Here is a 21,548-nt window from a genome sequence, read left to right as displayed (position 1 = left end):
CTGATATACATATTTGCTGCCAGCTACAGCTCACCTCCAGGATCTCTATCAGGGAAAGGCATTTTGCTAGCTTTGAAGAGTCTCATCTTACCTAACCCATCCCTTAAGATGGGGGGAGGGAGGCAGTGGCAATTAAAAAGTAGCCCTGTTATATTGTGTTAAGGGAGTCTGTTCTATGTTGTTCATTTTGACAAATAAGGGAACCAAGGCACAGAAAGTTGTCTCTAACCCAAAGTAAATTATCTAACTAGTGTCAGAGCCAGGGTTGGATTTGAAGTATTCTGGTCCTGGGTCAGAATTGCTTCACAGCTGCAGTTAATTGAATTTAAAACAATACATTAAAACCTTTGTTATCTACTGCCTAGTGTTGGGTAACCCTCAAGTGTCTGAACCTTTAGAAGGAAATCCCAGTGTTGGCACCCTTGAGACCTGAGAGTTGACTCTTCAGTAATCCACAGTAGATAAGATGCACCCAGGAAAAATAAATAGCTTAAAAGAGCTTACTGTTGAATTCTGTGCTATGATGAGATGACCTGAAGAAAAAGTGTGTTGCTTGGCTTTCTCATGTTATGTTAAAGCTGAAAAGTGAGGGGATTTATCACTTGAGTACCTGCTCTGTTCAATGGACTTTGCTATATATAGTATAATTTGATCTTTGTGGTAACCAAGCAGAGCAGATGATATCTTTGTTTTGCAAATGTGAAAGCTGAAGTCACTCTTGGTCCTCATCTATTGTCCTTCCTTCATCCTTATTTCAGTCCTGCTGAACTACTTGTATCTCCCAAGGAAGCTGACTGGTATCCAGGCCTTTGCACACACTTCCTCCTCTGTTAAAAAGTCTTCCTTTAGCAGCCTCATCTATCATTACTTATCCTGCAGGACTCAGCCTTGATTTTACCTTTTTAGAGATTTTGCTGATCCCTGGAATCTAGACTGGGTTTCCTTCCTGGGTGCCCTTGTAGCCCTATTAGGATTAAGTCTGTTTGCTTGTCTGCAGCTTCCTTTAGTTCCTGTTTCTTCTACTCTAACCTCCTAGAGGACGGGGACTGTCATGATCACCCTTACTCAACACCTGACATTGTGCTTGGCATGCAGTGGATTCTTCGGAATAAATGAAGTTTAGGGGGGTTAAGTAACTTGTCCAAAATCACAGCTATTAAATAGCAGAACTGGGATTTAAATGTATATTTTCTGACCTTCAGAGCCCTTTTTCTTCCACCCTCACTGAACATTCAGATCACCTGGAGCACTTCCGAAACCCTTTAGATTCTCTTTTAATTGGGTTGGGGTGGGATTTGGGAAGTGGCAATTTAAAAAGCACCCCAGCAAGGCCACCTTACTGATATGCAGCAAGGATTATCCCTGGTGGCACCAAGCTTTCTGTCTCTGAGAAATGACAGGTAGCAGAGAAGTATGAAAAAAAAAATATGGAGTCACAATGGTTGGTAGCCTTGATGAGTTTTTTAAAAAGGCAAATTCTGGGGGGAAAAAAAGAAAGAAGCAGCAGATCCCTACAGCAAAGAGGAAAACCAGTGATATTTGCCAAAGAAGAAAACTATTTTTAGAGGGGAGACAGTTTAGATACTAAGCTGAAAGCATGCCAGCAGCTTAGCTTTGGGGGAAGAAGGGAAGGCATTGACTACATTCAGCCAAGCCAGATCTTTTTGCCCCTGTCTTGCACCATCCATGTCTATATCCCTGTGTAATAATCATGAGAGTAAGCCAGAAATCAGGAAGAGACAAAATATCTATCCACTTAAATAATCTTTATATTTTATTAATATTCCCACTCTATACCTTTAAAGTGGAAAATCTACAAGTGCTTAATTTTTAGCTGTTTTGGTGATTCCATGAGAGATTTTTCATCTCCTCACCTTCACAATCATGCTTACAAAAAAAAAAAGGATTGAACTGTTACTTTTAGATACTTCTATGTTTGTACCATATTCTGCTTCCATGTAAGCAGAGCCAGCAATTTTTTGAGTATTAGATAAGAAAGATGGTGTCCAAGAAAAGCAATACTGTAATCTTGGTATTGCTGTTTACTGATTTCTTAGTTAAATGACTTAAAGCTCTCAGCCAAAGTTCTACTTCTTTTAAAGAAATATTTAACTTAGAATCTAGGAAATTAGACAAGGTAGTAAAATGTGACATATGCTGTAGTTTGCCAGAAAGCTTGTATCAACTAAGATACAGTTTGGACTGGTCTCACAGAGACCTCAAACAATGAGTTTATTTTTTTCTTGTGAAGAAGTCTCTAGCAGTCCAGGGCTGGTATTGTGACTATCAGCTCCCAGTATCACATCCATATTCTAGCCAAGGGGAAGGCATATTCCTGCCTCATTGCCACATTTGGCTACAAAGGAAGCTGGAATTTAGTCTAGCTGGGCAGCCATATGAAGAAAGGAGGAACAGACGCTGCTCTCTGCTTCACCACAGTGGCAAATAAGTGATTGGGATCAGCCTTCTAGGGTATGGCTCTAGCAACATTCTGATCATGTCTCTTGATTCTTTCCTTTGCTGATGACTGAAATTTCAATGTTTAGAGAAAGTTCATTTGATTTGTAAAAAATAAAATTTGAGCTCCCATTTTGACATTCTCAAATGTGAATAAGTTTCCATCCCTTCCTGAGAAAATTTTGGTGAGTAGAGAAAGGAGGCACGCATGAAGACACGGCGTATTGATAGAGGTATATCATGGGGTTGAGTTTGGTTTAGAGGTACTGAAAATAGATGATTAACATTTTTTGGCCTTCAGTGACTTTAAAACTATAGGCGATTTTACCTAGGACCAGCGTTTTAGCTGATGACATTGAATGATGGAGTATATTGTTTGAGCCACCTAAGTAAGTGAGGTCAATGTCTCTTATCAGAGAATCATAGGAAGACTTTAAATTATTTTAATAAAATTACTTAGTGCCTAACAATATTGGAATGGTCACTTTCTAAATTCTTTGCCCTCTAGGCTTTGATTTTATCAATGATGTAGCATCTCTGTTTCCTTGGCTTTCCTAAAATTATTCCACACCTGCCACCTATAGCTTGTTTGCTTTCTGTTTTTTCCATTCCTGTCCTTGTGGTATGAGCTTCTCTGTGCTGTAGGAAGTTTGGGCATTCTAATCCATAGAGAGGAACAAAGGAGCCTCAAAGCTCCCCTTCTCATGTCTAGTTCTCAGTATCTCCTCTCTTGCCACGCAATTATTGATCATCTTCAGGTGGAAATAGAAGCAGATAAAAATCTTGTTGGCTAGGCATACTTCTGTGTATCACCAGATCTTTGTTTAAATTTACACTCAAATATTACCTCCATATTATATAACTGAGAACATTCTTAAGACACTAATCACTCTAGAGCAGGGATCAGCAAGCTATGGGCTTCCCTGTTTTGTCAAGTTTTATTAGAACACAGCACACCTTGTAATGTTCTGTTTACACAGTATTTATGACTACTTTCGCACTGAAAGGGCAGAGTTTAGTAGTTGCAACAGCCTAAAATATTTACTGTCTTGCCATCTGAGAAAAAGGCTGCCAATCCCTGGTCTAAATTTTATGTAGCATTGAAGTATTGGAAATCAAAAGCACTTGGAGAATCTTATTTTCAAAACATGAGACTTTGAAAAAAACATTCAATTAGAATGCCAGTAGTAAATGATGGAGGAAATGGTAGTTAAATATAACACTGCTAGTTAGGTTTTTTTCCTTAGACATTCATCAAATACCAATAGGATTTTAAAGCATAGTCCTATTCTTTGGTGCTGAATGGAAATATTAGATGCCATTTTTTCCTTCTGAAGGTCCTGTTTTTGCAAAGACACAATCTAACTTCGTGAGTTATTAGATTACATCTACTATTCATATTAAGGCCAAGCACAAGGATTTTTAGTTTATAAAATTAATTTTCCTACTTGAAGCCTTTCATAAACTCCTTTGAATAACTACTTAGAGAGAGTTGGTGCTGATAAAAACTGTTAAGCAGCTGGTTCATGGTAGTTGAGGTTCAGTCAATAAACCAGTGGCAAAACTGAAGATGGTGCCTGACAAAACTATAGTCAGTTCTAGCCAGGATTGGGGTTTGGATATTTTTCAGCTCAGAATTAATTTTTCATGCCATATCATCATTTAATGTTTTGTGTTCTTACATGGTAACTCTCTACGTATTATGGCAGTATACCATTATTAAATGATTAAATTAGTATTGGTTGAACTATTGACGTGGGTAAGTTTAATGTCTGAGTTGTAGAAAGGGGTTAAGTTGAAAATTGAGGAACTGTAATATTAGCTCTCAGAACGGGACAATATAGTAAATTGGTAAAATTTTTATCTTAGTTTAAACGGTAGTTGATGTTGATACACTGAAGTTGAAATAAATTATAGAGCTTTTCGCTAAGATGTTAGGATATGGTTCTTATCTGTACTCTGTGTATTTGCCCAGTTTTATTCTCTCAAGATTCTAATCTAACTAAATTTCTTTTTAGATTTAACTTGACATTTGAGTAGCTCCCGTGGGCCAGTTGTTTTATTGAGCACTTGGAATGCTAAGTTTAATAAGACATGGTTGCTGCATTTAGCAAGTTCACACCAACCTGAAACAGGACTAGACGTTTTCTTTTATCAGCTTTCCCTAAAAGTGTCCAATAAATGAACATTTATGAACCACCTACTACATCCCAGACACTGTGCTAACATATGTCTTGCCCTTAAAGGCAAGAAACTTATAGACTGGAGGTAGGGAGGTAGGTCAATTCAATTCAGTTCAATTCAGTTCAATTTAATGGTACTACTTGGTGAAAATAGTCATAATGTGCAGTAGGAACCCAAGCCTGCATGAGGGACTGGGGGTGTAAGGGCAGAATGGGCTGGGAATGTTCTAGGCAGAGAGAGCAGCTGTCTTTTCCGTCCTTCACTGCCAACATCTGATGTCAATAACCTGCCAAAGTCACACAGTATTAATACTGGATTCTGACCACTTTATGCCCTAGGACCCCTTGTTACCGTCTGGCTCGTACATCTTTCTCTACCTCTTTATTTATGGTTTGTTTTGTTTTAAGCATCTCTTGGGCAATTGCTGTATCTCAGGCAGTATGGTAGGCACTTTCTTCTGTGTTTTCTTTGATGTAGTTTTAGTTATCTGACTGCCTCTTCTTAGAAACTATAATGACTCTCATTTCCAGTTACAACAGATCATAGAAATAAACCAGGGTCATTCTTACTTAACAGTAGTCATTTCCTTTATCAGCCTGATCATGCTTTGTGATATAGCCAAGAAAGTTTACCTGCTGTCCTCCTCCCAAACCTAACCCAAATGACCTTATTTATTCCTCCTTGCAAAAGCTCATCCAGATATATATACATTGTATAGGCTGGTTTTCCCACTAACCAATATTGTATCATTTGCATAACACACCACCCCAAAACTTTATGATATAAAACAGTGATTTATTTCCATCCATTCTGTGGTTTGGCTGGGCAGTTTCTCTGCTAGCAGTTTTTGCCTGTGCTCTCCAGCTTTTGAGCTGGAGATTTGGCATGTTTGGCATTTGATGGCATGTCTGGCTATCCCCTGGGGTGCCTCATTCTCTTCTATATGGCTTCATTCTCCAGTAGGCTATACTGGCTTCCTTATATGGCAGTCTTAGAATAGCATTCCAAGAGAATGAAGATGGAAAGTTGCAAGACCTTTTGAGTTTTAGGCTCTGAAACTTGCTTGTCACTTCTACCACATTCTCTTGGTCAAAGCAAGTCATAAAGCTAGTCTAGATTCAAATAGACTCCACCTCTCAGATGGAAGGAGCTTCAGAGAATTTGTGGCAACATTTATTTACCACACATTACTTGTTAGGGACCTCCAAATGTCATAGTTGGTGGCACCTGTGGCTTGGGTGATTGTGGGAGCAGAATAACAATTCCTCAAAGATTTCTACTCCCTAATAACTAGAACCTGTGAATATGTTACCTTACATATGTTACCTTTGGAGATAATAATCAAATTAAGGATCTTGAGATGGATAGGTTGTCTTGGATTATCTGGGTGGGTCCAGTATAATCACAAGCGTCCTTATAAGTGAAACAGGCAGGAGAGTCAGTTACAGAAGATGTGACAATGGAAGCAGAGATTGGAGTGATCTTATTGCTGACTTTGAAGATGGAAGAAAGGACCATGAGCTGAAGAATGCAGGTAGCCTCCAGAATCTAGATAAGACAAGGAAACAAATTCTCTCCTAGATCTTCCAGAAGGAATGCAGCCCTAGTGACATCTTGATTTAGCCCACTGAGACTCATTTCGGGCTTCTGACCACCAAAACTGTGAGATAATAAATTTGTGTTGTTTTAAGCTACTAAGCTTGTGGTAATTTGTTAAAGCAGCAATAGGAAGCTAGTAAGAATGACATGCCGCTGTCCTAAAGATCATTTCCAACAGAAGGAAACACTGTAGACTCACTCCAAGAGAATGAGAGTCAGTGGGGACTGGGGCTCAGCCTGACTCTGAGCCTTGGTCATAGGCCACACAGCCGTATCTTTCTTTTCTCAGAATCTAGCACCATCAGCTCTCATTATCCCTTGCCTTCTAGTCTGCCAAGGTGTTTTACCAAAGGCATAAAAAAATATTTTTTCTCATGGAAAAAGTTAAGCGTGTTACTTAATAGCCTGTAGAGGATTAGTTTTCCAGACTATAGAGAAAATTACTAAAAGACTGTCACTTTGGCTGTCCAAGTGTAGGTCAAGATTAACAGTGCATTTTTTTAAAAGTATTAAGTATAAGAGGAAGAACCACCTAATCTTTGATACAGTTGTTTACCCTTGCTGTTGCCTTTGTATGAGAGAGGGCTAACTTCTGAGACTAGACAAGTGTAAAATAATGTTTTAGGTCATGAATACCTTAGGTTATTGGCTCTTGATTAAAACTTAGAAAAGATTTCATACTCTATTGTAAGGCCTTTGACCCTCCATAATTCCAAGCAAAGTCTTAAAGCAAAAGTATCTTCCATTCACTGCACACCTTAGGAGAAAAGTATTTTGACTATTGCAACTTGTGATACTAGGTCTCAAAGTCTAAAATATATTTAAGGATTTCAAACAGTGAATGTATAACTAAATAATTTCTTCTGATGTCACACGATTTTTTATGTTTCTATTTTGAGAAGAAACCTGAACCTTAACTTGAGGCAGTCATTCAAAATGAACAAACACAATCTTTTAAAACACCCACGTCCATTTGTGACAGAATAGGTTTTAAAAATCCAACTTAAAAGATTATGAAGCATATAAAAATATGTATGAAATATGTATGGTACCCAGAGCTTCTTTATGAAGAAGGTTCAAGAATGTCAAAGCTAACAGAGCATTGTAGAAGGATTATAATTATATAGAATCTGATCAAACTTTAATAAAATTAAGAAAAGCTTTATAGGTTGAAGTAGGACATCAGTTATGGATATACTTCAGTGGATTATTTAGAACTAATATGTTCTTTGATCTGCTTTTCTCTAGAACTTTTGATATTCTTTGTCTAAATCTGCTTTAATACAGTAGCCATTAGCTATATTGGGCTATTTAAAGTTTTAGACTCAGACTACCAGACATATCTTTGTCCAGTTTTCCTTGGAATTCAGATTGACTTGTTTGACTTTAGTTGACTATAATTGATATTGGCCTCAAATATACAGGATGGCTCATATATGAAGGGACCAGTGCACCCAGGGCTTTTTCTCCTGAGGTTTTGTTTTGTTTTGCTTTTTACCTTTTTGCCCTGTCTCTCTGTGTTTCTGGTCAGTGGTCACTCACAATCTGGTCACTGTTAACCCCCGTGCCAAACTCCAGGTGTGACTGACTGCAGACACACCCCATTCTTTACTGATTGAGAGAGAGAAATTTTCTTAATTTCTCTCTTTTAATCAAACAAAGGTTAGAGACTTATTTTCTTTTTTTTTTCTAAGTTGCCCAAGAGGCAAGGTTTTTTCTTTTTAATAAATTTATTTATTTATTTTTGGCTGCATCGGCTCTTCGTTGCTGCGCGCGGGCTTTCTCTAATTGCTGCAAGCCAGGTCTACTCTTCATTGCAGTGTGCGGGCTTCTCATAGCAGTGGCTTCTCTTGTTGCAGAGCACAGGCTCTAGGTGCGCAGGCTTCAGTAGTTGTGGCTCGCAGGCTCTAGAGTGCAGGCTCAGTAGTTGTGGTGCACAGGCTCAGTTCCTCCGCGGCATGTGGGATCTTCCCAGACCAGGGCTTGAACCCATGTCCCCTGCATTGGCAGGTGGAATCTTTTTTTTTTTTTTTTGCGGTATGCGGGCCTCTCACTGTTGTGGCCTCTCCCGTTGCGGAGCACAGGCTCCGGACGCGCAGGCTCAGCGGCCATGGCTCACGGGCCCAGCCGCTCCGCGGCATGTTGGATCCTCCCGGACTGGGGCACGAACCCGTGTCCCCTGCATCGGCAGGCGGACTCTCAACCACTGCGCCACCAGGGAAGCCCCCAAGCAGGCGGAATCTTAACCACTGCCAGCAGGTAAGTCCGACTTATTTTCTTGATAGGATCATTTTATTACTTTAGGAAATTGAGTATCATGTGGTTTCAGAGACATCTTAGCAGTTTTTTGATGTCAGTATTGCTAGAAATTCTATATTCTGTGCCAGAGTCTGCAGAGAAATTTTGTTTTAATTCCTAGTTGCTGTTATTTACTATTGTTATTTCCTATACTTGCCCTGACATTACATTTTGTTTCTCTCACTCTCCATCCATTCCTTTATAGGGTTCCCTGGTGTTATTCCACCAATAGAAGACCTGACACATATCTCATTTTCTTTTTGGGTTTTGACTGATAGGTCTATCATAGTGTTTAAGTTTTCCTCTCAAGGAAGCTAGACTTCTCTCCCAGTTGATCTAAACATCTGGGGCAGTCTTTCCCAACCTAGTGATGGTAGAAGAGAACTGGAGGCGGACTTAGTATTATGTGCGTTGCGGGTAGAGAAACAAAACTTTGAGTACTTATGTACCATGGACTTCCATTCTTTTAGAGTCTACTAATTTTTTTGTTATTTGGGAGATAACGTTTAACAAATTCTAAGTGTTTAGCACTTGAACTATGGACATGGATTCATATCCCAGTTTTGCCCTACCTGCTAATTGAGTGCCCTTGATCAATTAACCCCTCTGAACTTTTTGTCCATCCTAAGATGAGAGTGTTAGGATCTTCCTCAGAATTACATGAGAATTAAATGACATGTGTTATGGACTTTAAATACTATCTTGTTTATTTAATATTAGCCGCTGCTGTTATTATCTGAGAGTTGGCTCCAGCTTTCTATTTATTGCACTGTCAAAAAGGAGAAGAAAGCGCTGATTTCAGCAAATGATTAGTTTTAAGAACCCATTACTCATTCTCTTATAGAATGTATTATTTTAAACATTCTTATAGAATGTATTATTATTTGGCAATAGATGGTAGTGATGGTTGCACAACAATGTGAATGTACTTAATGCTACAGAACTCTGTACACTTAAAACTGCACACTTTGGGGCTTCCCTGGTGGCGCAGTGGTTGAGAGTCCGCCTGCCGATGCAGGGGACACGGGTTCGTGCCCCGGTCCAGGAAGATCCCACATACCGCAGAGCGGCTGGGCCCGTGAGCCATGGCCGCTGAGCCTGCGCGTCTGGAGCCTGTGCTCCACAACGGGAGAGGCCACAACAGTGAGAGGCCCGCGTACCGCAAAAAAAAAAATTATCATAAATACAGTACCTTAAAATATTACCTTAACAGTTTCTATAAGTCAGAGGTCTGGGCATGGCTTAGCTCGGCCCTTTGCTCAGGTCTCACAAGGCCTACAGTCAGGGGTTGGCCAAGGTTTTGGTCTCATGTGAGGGTTGGGATTCTTTCCAGGCTCACAGAATTGGCAGAATTCATTTTCTTGGAGGTTATAGAATTTATAGTAACCTTCCTCTTCAAGGCTAGTCAGACTATCTCTTTGGTCTAAGAGGAACTAAAGCCCTCTTTTAAGGGACTCACCTGATTTAAGTCAAACCCATCCCCCCAAAATCTCCCTTTTGATGAACTCAAAGTCAAAATGATTAGAGACTTTATTTAATTCCATTTGCAAAATTCTTTCACTTTGTCAGAGAATGTAATCTAACCATTGAAGTGACATCCATAAGACTCACCCACACCTAAAAGGAGGTGTGTACACCATGGGGTGGGAATTTGTGGGGCCATGTCAGAATTCTGTCTACTATGCTAGGTACAGAATTATTTGTTGTGTTTTCTTTCAACATTCTGAATATTCCACTGCTTCCGGGTCCCCATTGTTTCAGGGGGGAGTCAGCTGTTAATCTTATTGTGGGGGATTGGGGGGTATGTGATGAGTCATTTTTTTCTCTTGCTACTTTCAAAATTTTCTGCTTGTCTTTGTCTTTAAACACTTTGACCATGATGTATATAGAGTCTTTTTATGTTTCTCCTACTTGGAATTCATTGAGCTTCTTGGATGTGCAGATTAAAGATATTAGTCAAATTTGGCAAGTTTTCAGTCATTATTTATTCTCTTTGTCTCATTCTGAGACTCCCGTTTCACCTGTGTTGGTATGCTTGGTGGAGTCTCACAGGTCTCTGAGACTGCTTTTTTTTTGTTTTGTTTTTTTTCCTGTATATTCTTCAGAATAGAAAAGTTGGTTGATCTGTCTTCACATTTGTTGATTCTGTTGTCTGCCAGTTCAGATCTGCTGTTGAGCCCCTCCAGTGAATTTTTCATTGCAGTTATTGTACTTTTCAACTCCAGAATTCCAATTTGGTTCTTCTTTATAATCTCTTTTTGTTGAGATTCTCTGTTCATTGAGTCATTGTCATCATACTTTGAATTCTGTAAGTATGGCTTCCTTTGGTTCTTTGAACATATTTGTGATAGCTGCTTTGAAATCCTTGTCAGCTTAGTCCAACAACTGAACACCCTCAGAGACAAGTTTCTATTGACTGTTTTCACCCCCATACGGGTTACACTTTCTTGTTTCTTTGCATGTTTTATAATTATTTTGTTAAACCAAGCATTTTAGATGATACATTTTAGAGACTGTTGAGCTAGATCACCTCTTGGCTTTCCTCCCAGGGGAGCTCTGATGCTATATCTTTATTTTTTTTAAGGACTTGCCTGTACTAAGTCTGTAGTTTGCAGTTGCTGATATTTTTCTTCTCTCTCTCTCTCTCTCTTTCTCTCTCTGTGTGTGTGTGTGTGTGTGTGTGTGTGTGTGTGTGTGTGTGTGTTTTAAGCCTGGCTTCCTAGAGGGTCACCCTTGGATCAGGACTGCTTTAGTAGTCACACAGTGACTGTTCAGAGGTTCTGCATAAACACCTTGAGCTAGTAAGGCTTCTGCCCTTTGCTAGTGTGTTTGTTTGTATGTAGGTTGGGGAATTGAAAGTATAAGCCAGGTTACAAGTTTGTTTCAGCTTTCACTTTGTGCCAAGTCTTCTCATGTCTTTATCTCTCCTGTATCTCTGAAAGACCTCATATTCCGTTACAGATGTATGGATAATGCGGGTCCTCACCATTCTTTTCTGAGCTTGCATACAGCTTTGTGCAAGCACATAGCCTTTCAGACCACCAGGGGTAAGTGAGAGCTTATCAAGGCCTGTCATTGCTGTGCCATTCTCAGGATACCCCTGCTAAAATTCTGGCAAGTCTGCTGATTTGTTTCTTGCCCCAGTCAGTACTGCAACCTTGGACTACTGCAGTATTGGCCTTCCCCAATTGTTTGCCACCAAGATCACTATTGTGAACAACACCCCTGTATATGGAACTTTTCTGCATTCTACTCTTGATCAGTGATCTGTCTCCCTCTAGCAGCAATGGTGCTGGTTTGCACAGGTTGCCTCACTGGTAGAACTACTAGTTTTATATTTGATTTTTTTGGAGGGAGAGAGTTTACCAAGCTCCTTACCCCACCATTCCGGCAGTTCCACCCGTATCTTTTTACATTTGTTGACTGAAAAAAAAAAAAAAAGCACAACCTGAAAGATGAGAACTATGGTTTATTCTGCAGACTTGCTGAAGACTTAAGCCCGGGAGGCAGCCTCTCAGATAGCTCTGAGGGACTGTTCCAAAGAGGTAAGGGAGGAGCTAGGATACATAGGAGTTTTTGCAACAAATACCAGGTAGTTGGAACATCAAAAGATTAATTAAAGACAAACAGACATCAGGTTAATGAATTTAGCGCTTTTTATGTATGGGAAGATGCAAGAGTCTGGGCTCATTGAAATCATTCCTTTGATATGCACCTTAACTATCTAGGACCAGTATCCTGTTTTTCTCCATCCTGAATCCCTTGAGGGTGCACAGTGTGAGGGGGTGGAGTGGAGGGCCGGCTGCAGTGGCTGATGGTTTGATGGCCTCAACATCCTTTGCTTCTGATATGGCAGGTGACATTTTTAGTCCACACTTTACACCTTTCTTTTAGGTTCCATAATTTAAAGAAACAACGTTTTACGCATTATGGGTTTTTTAAAAAATTTATTTATTTTTGGCTCCGTTGCGTCCTCGTTGCTGCGCACGGGCCCTCTCTAGCTGTGGTGAGCAGAGACCACTCCCTGCCGTGGCGCGGGCATCCCACCGCAGTGGCCTCCCCTGCTGCGGAGCACAGGCTCCAGGCACACGGGCCTCAGTAGTCGTGGTGCATGGGCTTCAGTAGTTGTGGCTCACGGGCTCTAGGGTGCAGGCTCAGCAGCTGTGGTGCTCGGTCCCAGCTGCTCCGCAGCATGTAGGATCCTCCCAGACTAGGGATTGAACCCGTGTCCCCTGCATTGGCTGGCAAACTCCCAACCACTGAACCACCAGGGAAGCTCTCCTTTTTTTTTTTGGTATTTTTTTTAGAACTTTTTTTTTTAAGTACTCTTTTTTTTTTTTAATTTTTAAATTTTATTTATTTTTTTATACAGCAAGTTCTTATTAGTTATCCATTTTATACATATTAGTGTATATATGTCAATAAAAGTTTTTTTAACTTTTATTTTATGTTGGAGTATAGTTGATTTACAGTGTTGTGTTAGTTCATATTATTATGTTTTAATGTTAATTTATGGGTGCTCAGAAGCACTTGTTATGCAGTGTTTAAATATTTTTAAAAGCCTCTTAACCAAGTATTACTTAACTCTTTGCACATAGTAGTTGTTGAACTGTTTATTAAATGTTTAGTAGATTTTTAAAAAATTATTTATTTATTTTTGGCCATGTCGGGTCTTAGTTGCAGTGTGCAGGCTCTTCATTGCAGCATGTGGGCTTCTCTCTAGTTGTGGCGTATGGGCTCCAGAGTGCGTGGGCTCTGTAGTTGAGGCACACGGGCTCTCTAGTTGTGGCACACGGGCTTAGTTTCCCCACGGCATGTGGGATCTTAGTTCCGCAACTAGGGATCAAACCAATGTCCCCTGCATTGGAAGGTGGATTCTTAACCACTGGACCACCAGGGAGTCCCTTTAGTAGAGTTTTTAACCTTTTTTTTTTTTTTGCAGTAGGCGGGCCTCTCACTGCTGTGGCCTCTCCCATTGCGGAAAACAGGCTCCGGACGCGCAGGCTCAGCGGCCATGGCTCACGGGCCCAGCCGCTCTGCGGCATGTGGGATCCTCCCGGACTGGGGCACGAACCCGTGTCCCCTGCATCAGCAGGCGGACTCTCAACCACTGCGCCACCAGGGAAGCCCCTAACCTTTTTTATTTAACATCTGTTTTGGGTCAGGTACTCTAACCATAGTGTTCCTTAAGAGCATGAACCTTGAACATAAGTAAGAATCTTCTTTATCTCTTTGCCTGTTAGTAGACATGTGACCTTGAACAAGTTTCATATCTCCTCTTTTTGAGTTTCTTCAGCCATAAAGTGAAACTTTACACTAAGTATCCAATAAGTGATAATATGTGTGAAGTAATAATAGTTCCTATTTAATTGAGCTAAGTGGCAGTATCTTCATTTTAAAGATACTGCAACTCAGTTATAGAGGGGGAAAGTAACTTGACAGGGTCATACTGTTTAGTTCCAGAGAAGGGCTTGAGCCCAGGTCTGCTTGATTAATTTATCTGTTTTTTTGTTTGTTTGTTTGCTGCTTCCAGGAATCAGAAATCATTGTCACAGATTTGTGATTAGCTTCTATTATGCTAAGTCTACAATCATACAAAGGAAATACTGAATGAATGTATATATACTCATATATATTTGCTTGCATTTTGTTCCCCCAACAATGTATCATGTCAGGAACTTCCACCACTAAAAGTGTTGCAACAATTATTTAAACCTTATGTCTCTCCCTGAGATACAACCTTAATGGCTGTTACCTTGAATACCTTAAGTGAATGGAAAAAATGGGGACTTTAAACTTTTCATCCACATCTAAACTTGAAACTTTTGATACATAATGATGTAAGCAGCCATGAAAATATACTTAGAAAATTTTTCTATTAGCTTTAAGACCTTTGACAGGTTGTACATACATGTCTCTATCATAATGTACTCCCCAAATTGAGTACTATCTCACAGAAACTGCCCCATGGTATTCCACTCTCCTTAGTGTCTACCTCCTAACCCTAACCTATCCTTGTCTGTATAAAATCTAAGTCAGGGACCATGTCAATATACTTAGTCAGCGTTCATGGTAGAGTCTCAGTAAATGCCTTATATTCTGTATACTTATTAGCATTCTAACATCAGTTTAATGGCTTATGAGACTTCATCATTAATATTTATAAATATTAAATATTTATAGGGTTTCAAGTAGGGTTCGGGGGCTAAAGGTGAAGGATCTGGAATGATTTCCTTTTCTTACAAACTTCACAACACAGCTTGGAGGAGAGGTCACGGAAAGGAAAGTACAAGAAGAAAAGAGGCTAGATAGAGTACTCTGAAATGAACCTACATTATAAGGGAAAGAACCAGAATGCCTTGCTTTCCAGCCCTACCTCAAACACTGATTACATCTAACAGTGAAAGAGGATCTGCTGGCCAGAAATTTTTAAAAATTATACTGACCTAATTATAAATATATTGAACCTTTGATGACAAGTTACAAATCCTCTTGTGACCTGTGCTGTTAGTCATGGTATATTATGAGGATTCTTAGAGAGTTACTATTTCTAATAAAAAGATTTTGCATTAGTGATTTGAGTACTTTCAGGTTAATAGAACAATAATCGTTCTTTGTGCAGCTTTATGAAAGGAATAAAACATTGTAATGGCACTGCTGTCAATGTGTAAATTTAAATCATGCATGCATATAGTGTTTAATATCATTGTCTAGTTGCTCTTACTACAGCTAATCACTCTGACTAGAAGAGAAGGGAGTCTATTACTATGGGGATCACTCATGTCTTAGAGAATTAAGAATCATTAAATACCCTCTTTGATGTTTTTTATAGTTTTCCAGGTAATTCTTTGAAGAAACACCTCAGCTTCATTCTTTTATAATATTGGTGGCAAACTATTTCATACTATCTATTCCTAGAGATATATCAAGTTACTGTAGAGAAAACAACTCAATCTTAAATTATAACCATTATTTTAAAACTTTGCCTTGTTCAGAGTAGGAAATCTTCAGGTTCAGCTCATTTGATAAGCTTCTTAAGTTATGGAGGAACACTTCCTTTGCTGAATAATCCAGAATCAATAAAGTCTTTTGGATTTTCTGGAAACTTCAGCTACTCAGAAAATAGTCAAGAGCTGATAAGGAAGCAAAAAAGTAAACAGCAAAGAGTTTAAAATTTTTTTAAGTCTATTCGCTCTTTAGGTATCACATCTTTATATGTGAAATACTGTCCTCTCAGTCTCTTCTTATTAGCATGATTCTACCAAAGTCAGGTTACTGATTCAGTTATCTATTGCTGTGTAACAAAACTCCCAAAAGTTGGTGGCTTAAAACAACAATTTACTTTCACTTTATTACAGTTCTACAGTTTGGTCAGATCTTAGAACAGACAGCTTATCTCTGTTCTCCTTGATATCTACTGGAGCAGCTTGATTGGGGCTGATTTATTTCTAAGATGACTCAGTCACATAGCTAGCTGGCAAGTTGGTGCTGGCTACCATCTGGGAGGTAAGCTGGGGCTGTTGATCAGGTCCTGAGTTTTCCTCCATGTGGATAGTTAGATTTCTAATAGAATGCTGGGTTCCAAGAGACAATGTCTTTATGAAGAAGCGTTCCAAGAGGACCAGCCCTATTGTAATCAATAGATATTTGCTAATATACCATTGATCAAAGGCAGTTACATGGCCAGGCTGATATGGGAGAGGATACAGAAAGATATGGAGGATACAGAAAGAAAGATACTGAGAGGCATTGTTTATTGTAGGCCACCAAAGTAATAGCCTACTACAGTTGTGTACCTCCTTAGTCTACAGCAAAGTAGCCTCTCTGGAGGACATTTTGAAGCCTTAACATTCATAGCTTTTGGCCCAGTAATTTTACCTTTAGAGGTTTGTCCTTAGGACAGTATATCAGTTCCCTGGATCTATATTAAGGCTTCATCTAGCTCTCATCCATAGCATTTTGCCCAGGGTCAGATAGCTGATTAATGCCTGAGTTGGGATTAAAACCAGATTGTCTGGTTCCAGAGCTGTATGTTTTAACCATTGTACTATACTGTCTCTCATGTAGATGATGACTCTACACAATCATGTTAACGATATCAAATGAGAAGCTGATATTTTTAATAAGAATAAAATTTGTATATATGGAAGTCTGAAAGGATATACAGTTGGTCCTTGAACAGCATAGGTTTGAACTGCATGGGTCCACCTATTCACGGATTTTTTTCAATAGTAAATACTACAGTACTACAGGATCCATGTTTGCAGAACCGCAGATAGAGAAGAACCATGTATTTGGAGGGCCAACTATAAATTATACTTGGATTTTCAACTCTCAGGAGGGTCAATGCCACTAATACCCATCATTGTTCAAGGGTCAGTAATGTATCAAAATGACATATCTGCAAATGAGCATGTACCATTGTGTTTTTTTGTTTGTTTTTTTTTTTGGTAAGGATACTTTTTATGAGCCTACCATGCAGACTTAACCTAATATATTCATGTGTGTATGTTTTATGTCTATTTCATTTCTACACTGATTACTGTAGTGCAGGTTTCTACCCTTTTATCTAAACAGTAAGTCTGTGATGAATTATGGTTTTCACTGATAAAGGTAATAAATCTTGGAAGACTACTTTGCTCTCCACCCCCCAGTTTTATGCTGTAAATATCTCTTAAGGAGGGTGTCTTTTTTAGATCTCTGTTGTCCATATGTGCGTGGTAATGCATATACTGAAGTTTAAAATACATCTACTGAAAAGAGCTTCTTAACTAATATTCTTTCACTGGTTTCTACATTATAGTTTTACTTACAGTGACTTTGCATCCTGTTTCCAGTTCAGTGTTCTCATAGTGTTAGTTCCAGATCACTATCCTTGAGGAGGTAAAATATTGCCCTTATCTGTCCGGGCTAAACTAGAATCACTGGTGACCATACAGACTTCTGAGTCCCCCCCTACCCTGTTTCACATTTAGTAAGTCTAGGGCAGTGGTTCTTGACCCTGGTTGTACCTTAGAATCACCTAAAAATACTGATTTTGGATTCCAACCCATGCTAATTTGAATGAGATTCTCTAGATGAGGGCACTTGGAGTGTGTGGGGATGGGAGTGTGTTTAAAACCTCTTGAGGGACTTCCCTGGTGGTAAGATATGATATATCTTATGATATATGATAAGATATAAGAAGGTAGTGTCCAGGGCTTCCCTCGTGGCGCAGTAGTTAAGAATCCATCTGCCAATGCAGGGGACATGGGTTCGATCCCTGGTCTGGGAAGATCCCACATGCTGCAGAGCAACTAAGCCCGTGAGCCACAACTACTGAGCCTGCGCTCTAGAGCCCACAAGCCACAACTATTGAGCCCATGTGCCACAACTACTGAAGCCCGCGTGCCCTAGAGCCCACGCTCCGCAACAAGAGAAGCCACCGCAATGAGAAGCCTGCGAGCCGCAACAAAGAGTAGCTCCCGCTCGCCGCAACTAGAGAAAGCCCGCGTGCAGCAATGAAGACCCAACGCAGCCAAAAATAAATAAAATACATTAAAAAAAAATAAAACCTCTTGAGGCAATTCTTACAATTAGGCACGTTGGAAAGAGAAAGTAGTTTTGCACTTCAAAAATTGTTCAAAAAAAGGTTACCCTGTTAATAGGCGGTGTTCTTTCAGCAGAAGCCTGTAGGATTATGTAAGTGTTCATGAACTATTAAGAACAAATTTTCCTTTACAGTAGAATTATTACTGCAGAATTCCATTAAAGGTTGTTCATTGAGAACCTTGCATGAGCTCACAAATGAATCTCGTTGCCATTCACAAATGAAGAATATGGACAAAGTAGGAAAAGTATTTGGAATTACTTGGTTTATATATTAAACCAGTCTAGATAATTTCTTCTCTACTGTCTCAGAAATTATACCATAAAGGATACTTCTTTTAAAATAACGGGAAATTGTATCACAGGAAGGCCATGTCCTTATTTTAAAAAAAAAAGAAAGAAAGAAACTAAACTAAATACCTTGGCTTAATGACAATCTACATTTCAAAGGTTCTCCAGACTAAAAGCTTATTCTTCACTTCAATGACTTCTCCCAAGCCATATTTAGAGTTCATCTAGGTTATAAACCATATCTCCAGTTATTCATGCTGTTCCAGTTTGGGTAAAACAAGTATCAAAAGTACTGAAGGGCGAGGTAATAGCTTAAGCACTTCTCAGCTTATCCTTTATCTCTAGATGTAGATATTTGGAGAAATACAACCTTTTAATGAGAACTGTAGTGAGGCATCCATTTACATCTCTTAGGATTGGTTGAATAGAGTATGGTCTATTGGGTATACTTTTGATGTCTTTGCCAGTCTCTTTTTTCAAATGTACACATGACACTATCTGAAGAAATACTAGAAACACCTAGTAAACATTTTTCTAATATCTATTGTTAAGCTATATTCAGGTGACCACGTTTTGAGGCTTGGTTTTCTGCTTGGCTATCAGTGATAATCAGGTTACATATAGGGTATCTGTGAGCTGCTGACTTTAATAGGTCAGCCTGTGTAAGTGTGTAAGACCTAGCTTTTTGGAGACCAATAATGTGGCCATTTCCTCTGCTTGGACATGAAGGGAGCACTTGTTTTAGAGCTCTATACCATGGTTTCAAAATCTGTTCTTTAGTATATAATGTCTGTTTGGATTCCTGATGATTTTACCCTATGTGATTAGTAATACCTTGTGGGAAATGACTGGTTTCTCTTTTATATAAATAGCCTTTTAAGAGTATCAGGCATATAGGCATCTCTCATAACATTTCATCCCTTTGCAGTTTTGTTTCTGGTATATTATTAGGAAAAATAAAGAGCAATAAAATAATATTGAATAGTTCTCTTCAAGCTGTTAGTCTTGTTCTTTTCTAGTTTTCTGAATGCCCCAGGTTTCTTATATAGTGATCAGTCCATCACCTTTTCATAAGCTACACAGAAGCTTGAGAATTGCCCTGAATTTTGCATAGGACAAGTAACAAATATCCATGGCTTCATTCTAGCCAAGTAGACTATAAGTCTTCTTAATTTTTCTGAATCAACAAATTGTGAACATAATGTCCTTACACATCTGCATGTTCACACTGTATCTGGCAGAGAGTAGGGCTTTCCTGCAGTAAGCCAGTCTCTCTCTTAATGGTTAAAGTCAGGGAAGTAATTTCACCTAAAAATGTGAATTCTCCAAGAAGAATTCATTCTGTGCTCTGCCAGTTCTATAAGTTTTAAATTTAGCTGGGTAAATTCCAAATGGCACTAAATTTTATTAAGAAGGGTAAGTGCAAGAATAAAAAAAAACCTCACTGTAAAGAGGAAAACAGGTAACTTTACATGGGAGAAATCTTTACATGGGAGAAATCTAGCTGACCTCACCTTAACCAAGTGATCCAATAATAGGACAAGCTGACATCACGTGCTTTCTGATGTCGGGCACTGAGAAAGCTTCAGCATTCCTTCTGTAAGGACATTCCTGACAAAAATGAACGACATGAAACTGGTCATGAGGAAAGGAACAAACTCAAGTGTATAATGTATCTCAGATATCTGGCCTGCATTCTTTAAAATTGCCAATGTCTTAAATGGCAAAAGGGCAGGAGGATTGCTCTAGATTGAAGGAGACTAAAGAGATAACAAGGCATATATAAATAAACTACAAGGATATATTGTACAGCACAGGGAATATAGCCAATATTTTATAATACAAATGGAGTATAATCTATAAAAATTTTGAGCCACTCTGTTGTACACCTGAAACTAATATAATATTGAAAATCCACTACAATTAAAAAAGAAAACTGCAGAATATTACTGACATCACAAAATTCAGAAATTAACATACTTTTACTAACTGCCTAACACCATTCTATATTTTTTTGAGGTTTTTGCTGCTGTATACTCGTTGATCACTTCTACATATGACAGCAATTTTATAATATTTTACATAGAAAAAATTTTAAAAAATTATATTCCTTCCTCCAGCATGGAGAATAAAATTTTGTTCTTTACTAATGATAATTTAGGGAAAAAATAGTGTCATATATCATTATCTGTAATGCCATGTAGATTATGGGGCTTGTCAAATTTAGGGAAGTCTCCATCAAGTATCTTTCATTTTATGAATTGTCATATTTATGGGCATTTTGAATTTTCTTTGTGCAGTATTAAGCTTAAATACTCTGAACTGACATTCCTTAACCAATTTGTTACCAGTGTGAATCTTGTAAAGAATTTTATGTTATCTTCGTTTTGTGTCAAATCAGTAAAAACTTTAAACGTTAAAAAAAAAGAGCAATAATGAGGCAGTGCTTGATTCTTTTTTTTTTTTAATAAATTTATTTATTTATTTATTTTTTGCTGCATTGGATTTTCGTTGCTGCATGTGGGCTTTCTCTAGTTGCGGCGAGCGGGGCCTACTCTTTGTTGCAGTGCGCAGGCTTCTCATTGAGGTGGCTTCTGTTGTTGAGGAGCGCAGGCTTCAGTAGTTGTGGCACGTGGGCTCAGTAGTTGTGGCTCACAGGCTTTAGCAGAGGCTCAGTAGTTGTGGCGCATGGGCTTAGTTGCTCCATGGCATGTGGGATCTTCCCGGAGCAGGGCTCGAACCCATGTCCCCTGCATTGGCAGGCAGATTCTTAACCACTACGCCCCCAGGGATGCCCCATGTTTTGTTTTGTTTTGTTTTAGGACTACCCAGATTACTACCACCGGAAAACTTATTGAGCTGTACCCTCAATGTATTTGTGCACTTTTCTCTATTTGTGTTATTCTTCATTTAAGAAGTTGTTTTAAACTACTCAGGTAATTCTGAAGCATAACCAGGTTGAAGAAGACTTCTTTGACTTCAGTAGTAGGAATAGGATACGGAGTAGAGATTTTGGATTGACTTTTTTAGCTCTGACTTTTTAATATTGTGTTCTATATTTAGATATGACTTTAAAAGCTCCTTTCAGTGCCAGATCTGATCACTCGTGTTGTATTCTCAGCTTTTGCCTC

The 21,548-nt window shown here is 39.0% G+C and overlaps 1 protein-coding gene across 3 annotated transcripts in view; it reads left to right on the top strand.

Annotated features, from left to right (window-relative positions):
- Nucleotides 1–21,548, top strand: part of SNX3 (sorting nexin 3) — a 43,763-nt gene that overhangs the window by 5,103 nt on the left and 17,112 nt on the right. The window contains exon 1 of one of the 3 annotated variants that reach the window (XM_089921919.1): nt 8,365–8,499. The exons of the other annotated variants lie outside the window; for them this stretch is intronic. Within the exon in view, the coding sequence (XP_089778045.1) occupies nt 8,380–8,499 (120 nt within the window). The 5' untranslated portion in view covers nt 8,365–8,379. Of the gene's footprint in view, nt 1–8,364; nt 8,500–21,548 lie in introns of those variants that run through there. 3 annotated transcript variants of the gene reach the window in all.

This window comes from Delphinapterus leucas, chromosome 12 (assembly GCF_059928025.1).
Source record: "Delphinapterus leucas isolate spDelLeu-1000000601 "Yukka" chromosome 12, BTC_Dleu_Yukka2, whole genome shotgun sequence".
Lineage (NCBI taxonomy): Eukaryota > Metazoa > Chordata > Mammalia > Artiodactyla > Monodontidae > Delphinapterus > Delphinapterus leucas.
Note: the sequence above shows the minus strand (reverse complement) of the source record. Positions and strands in the feature narration are given on the sequence as shown.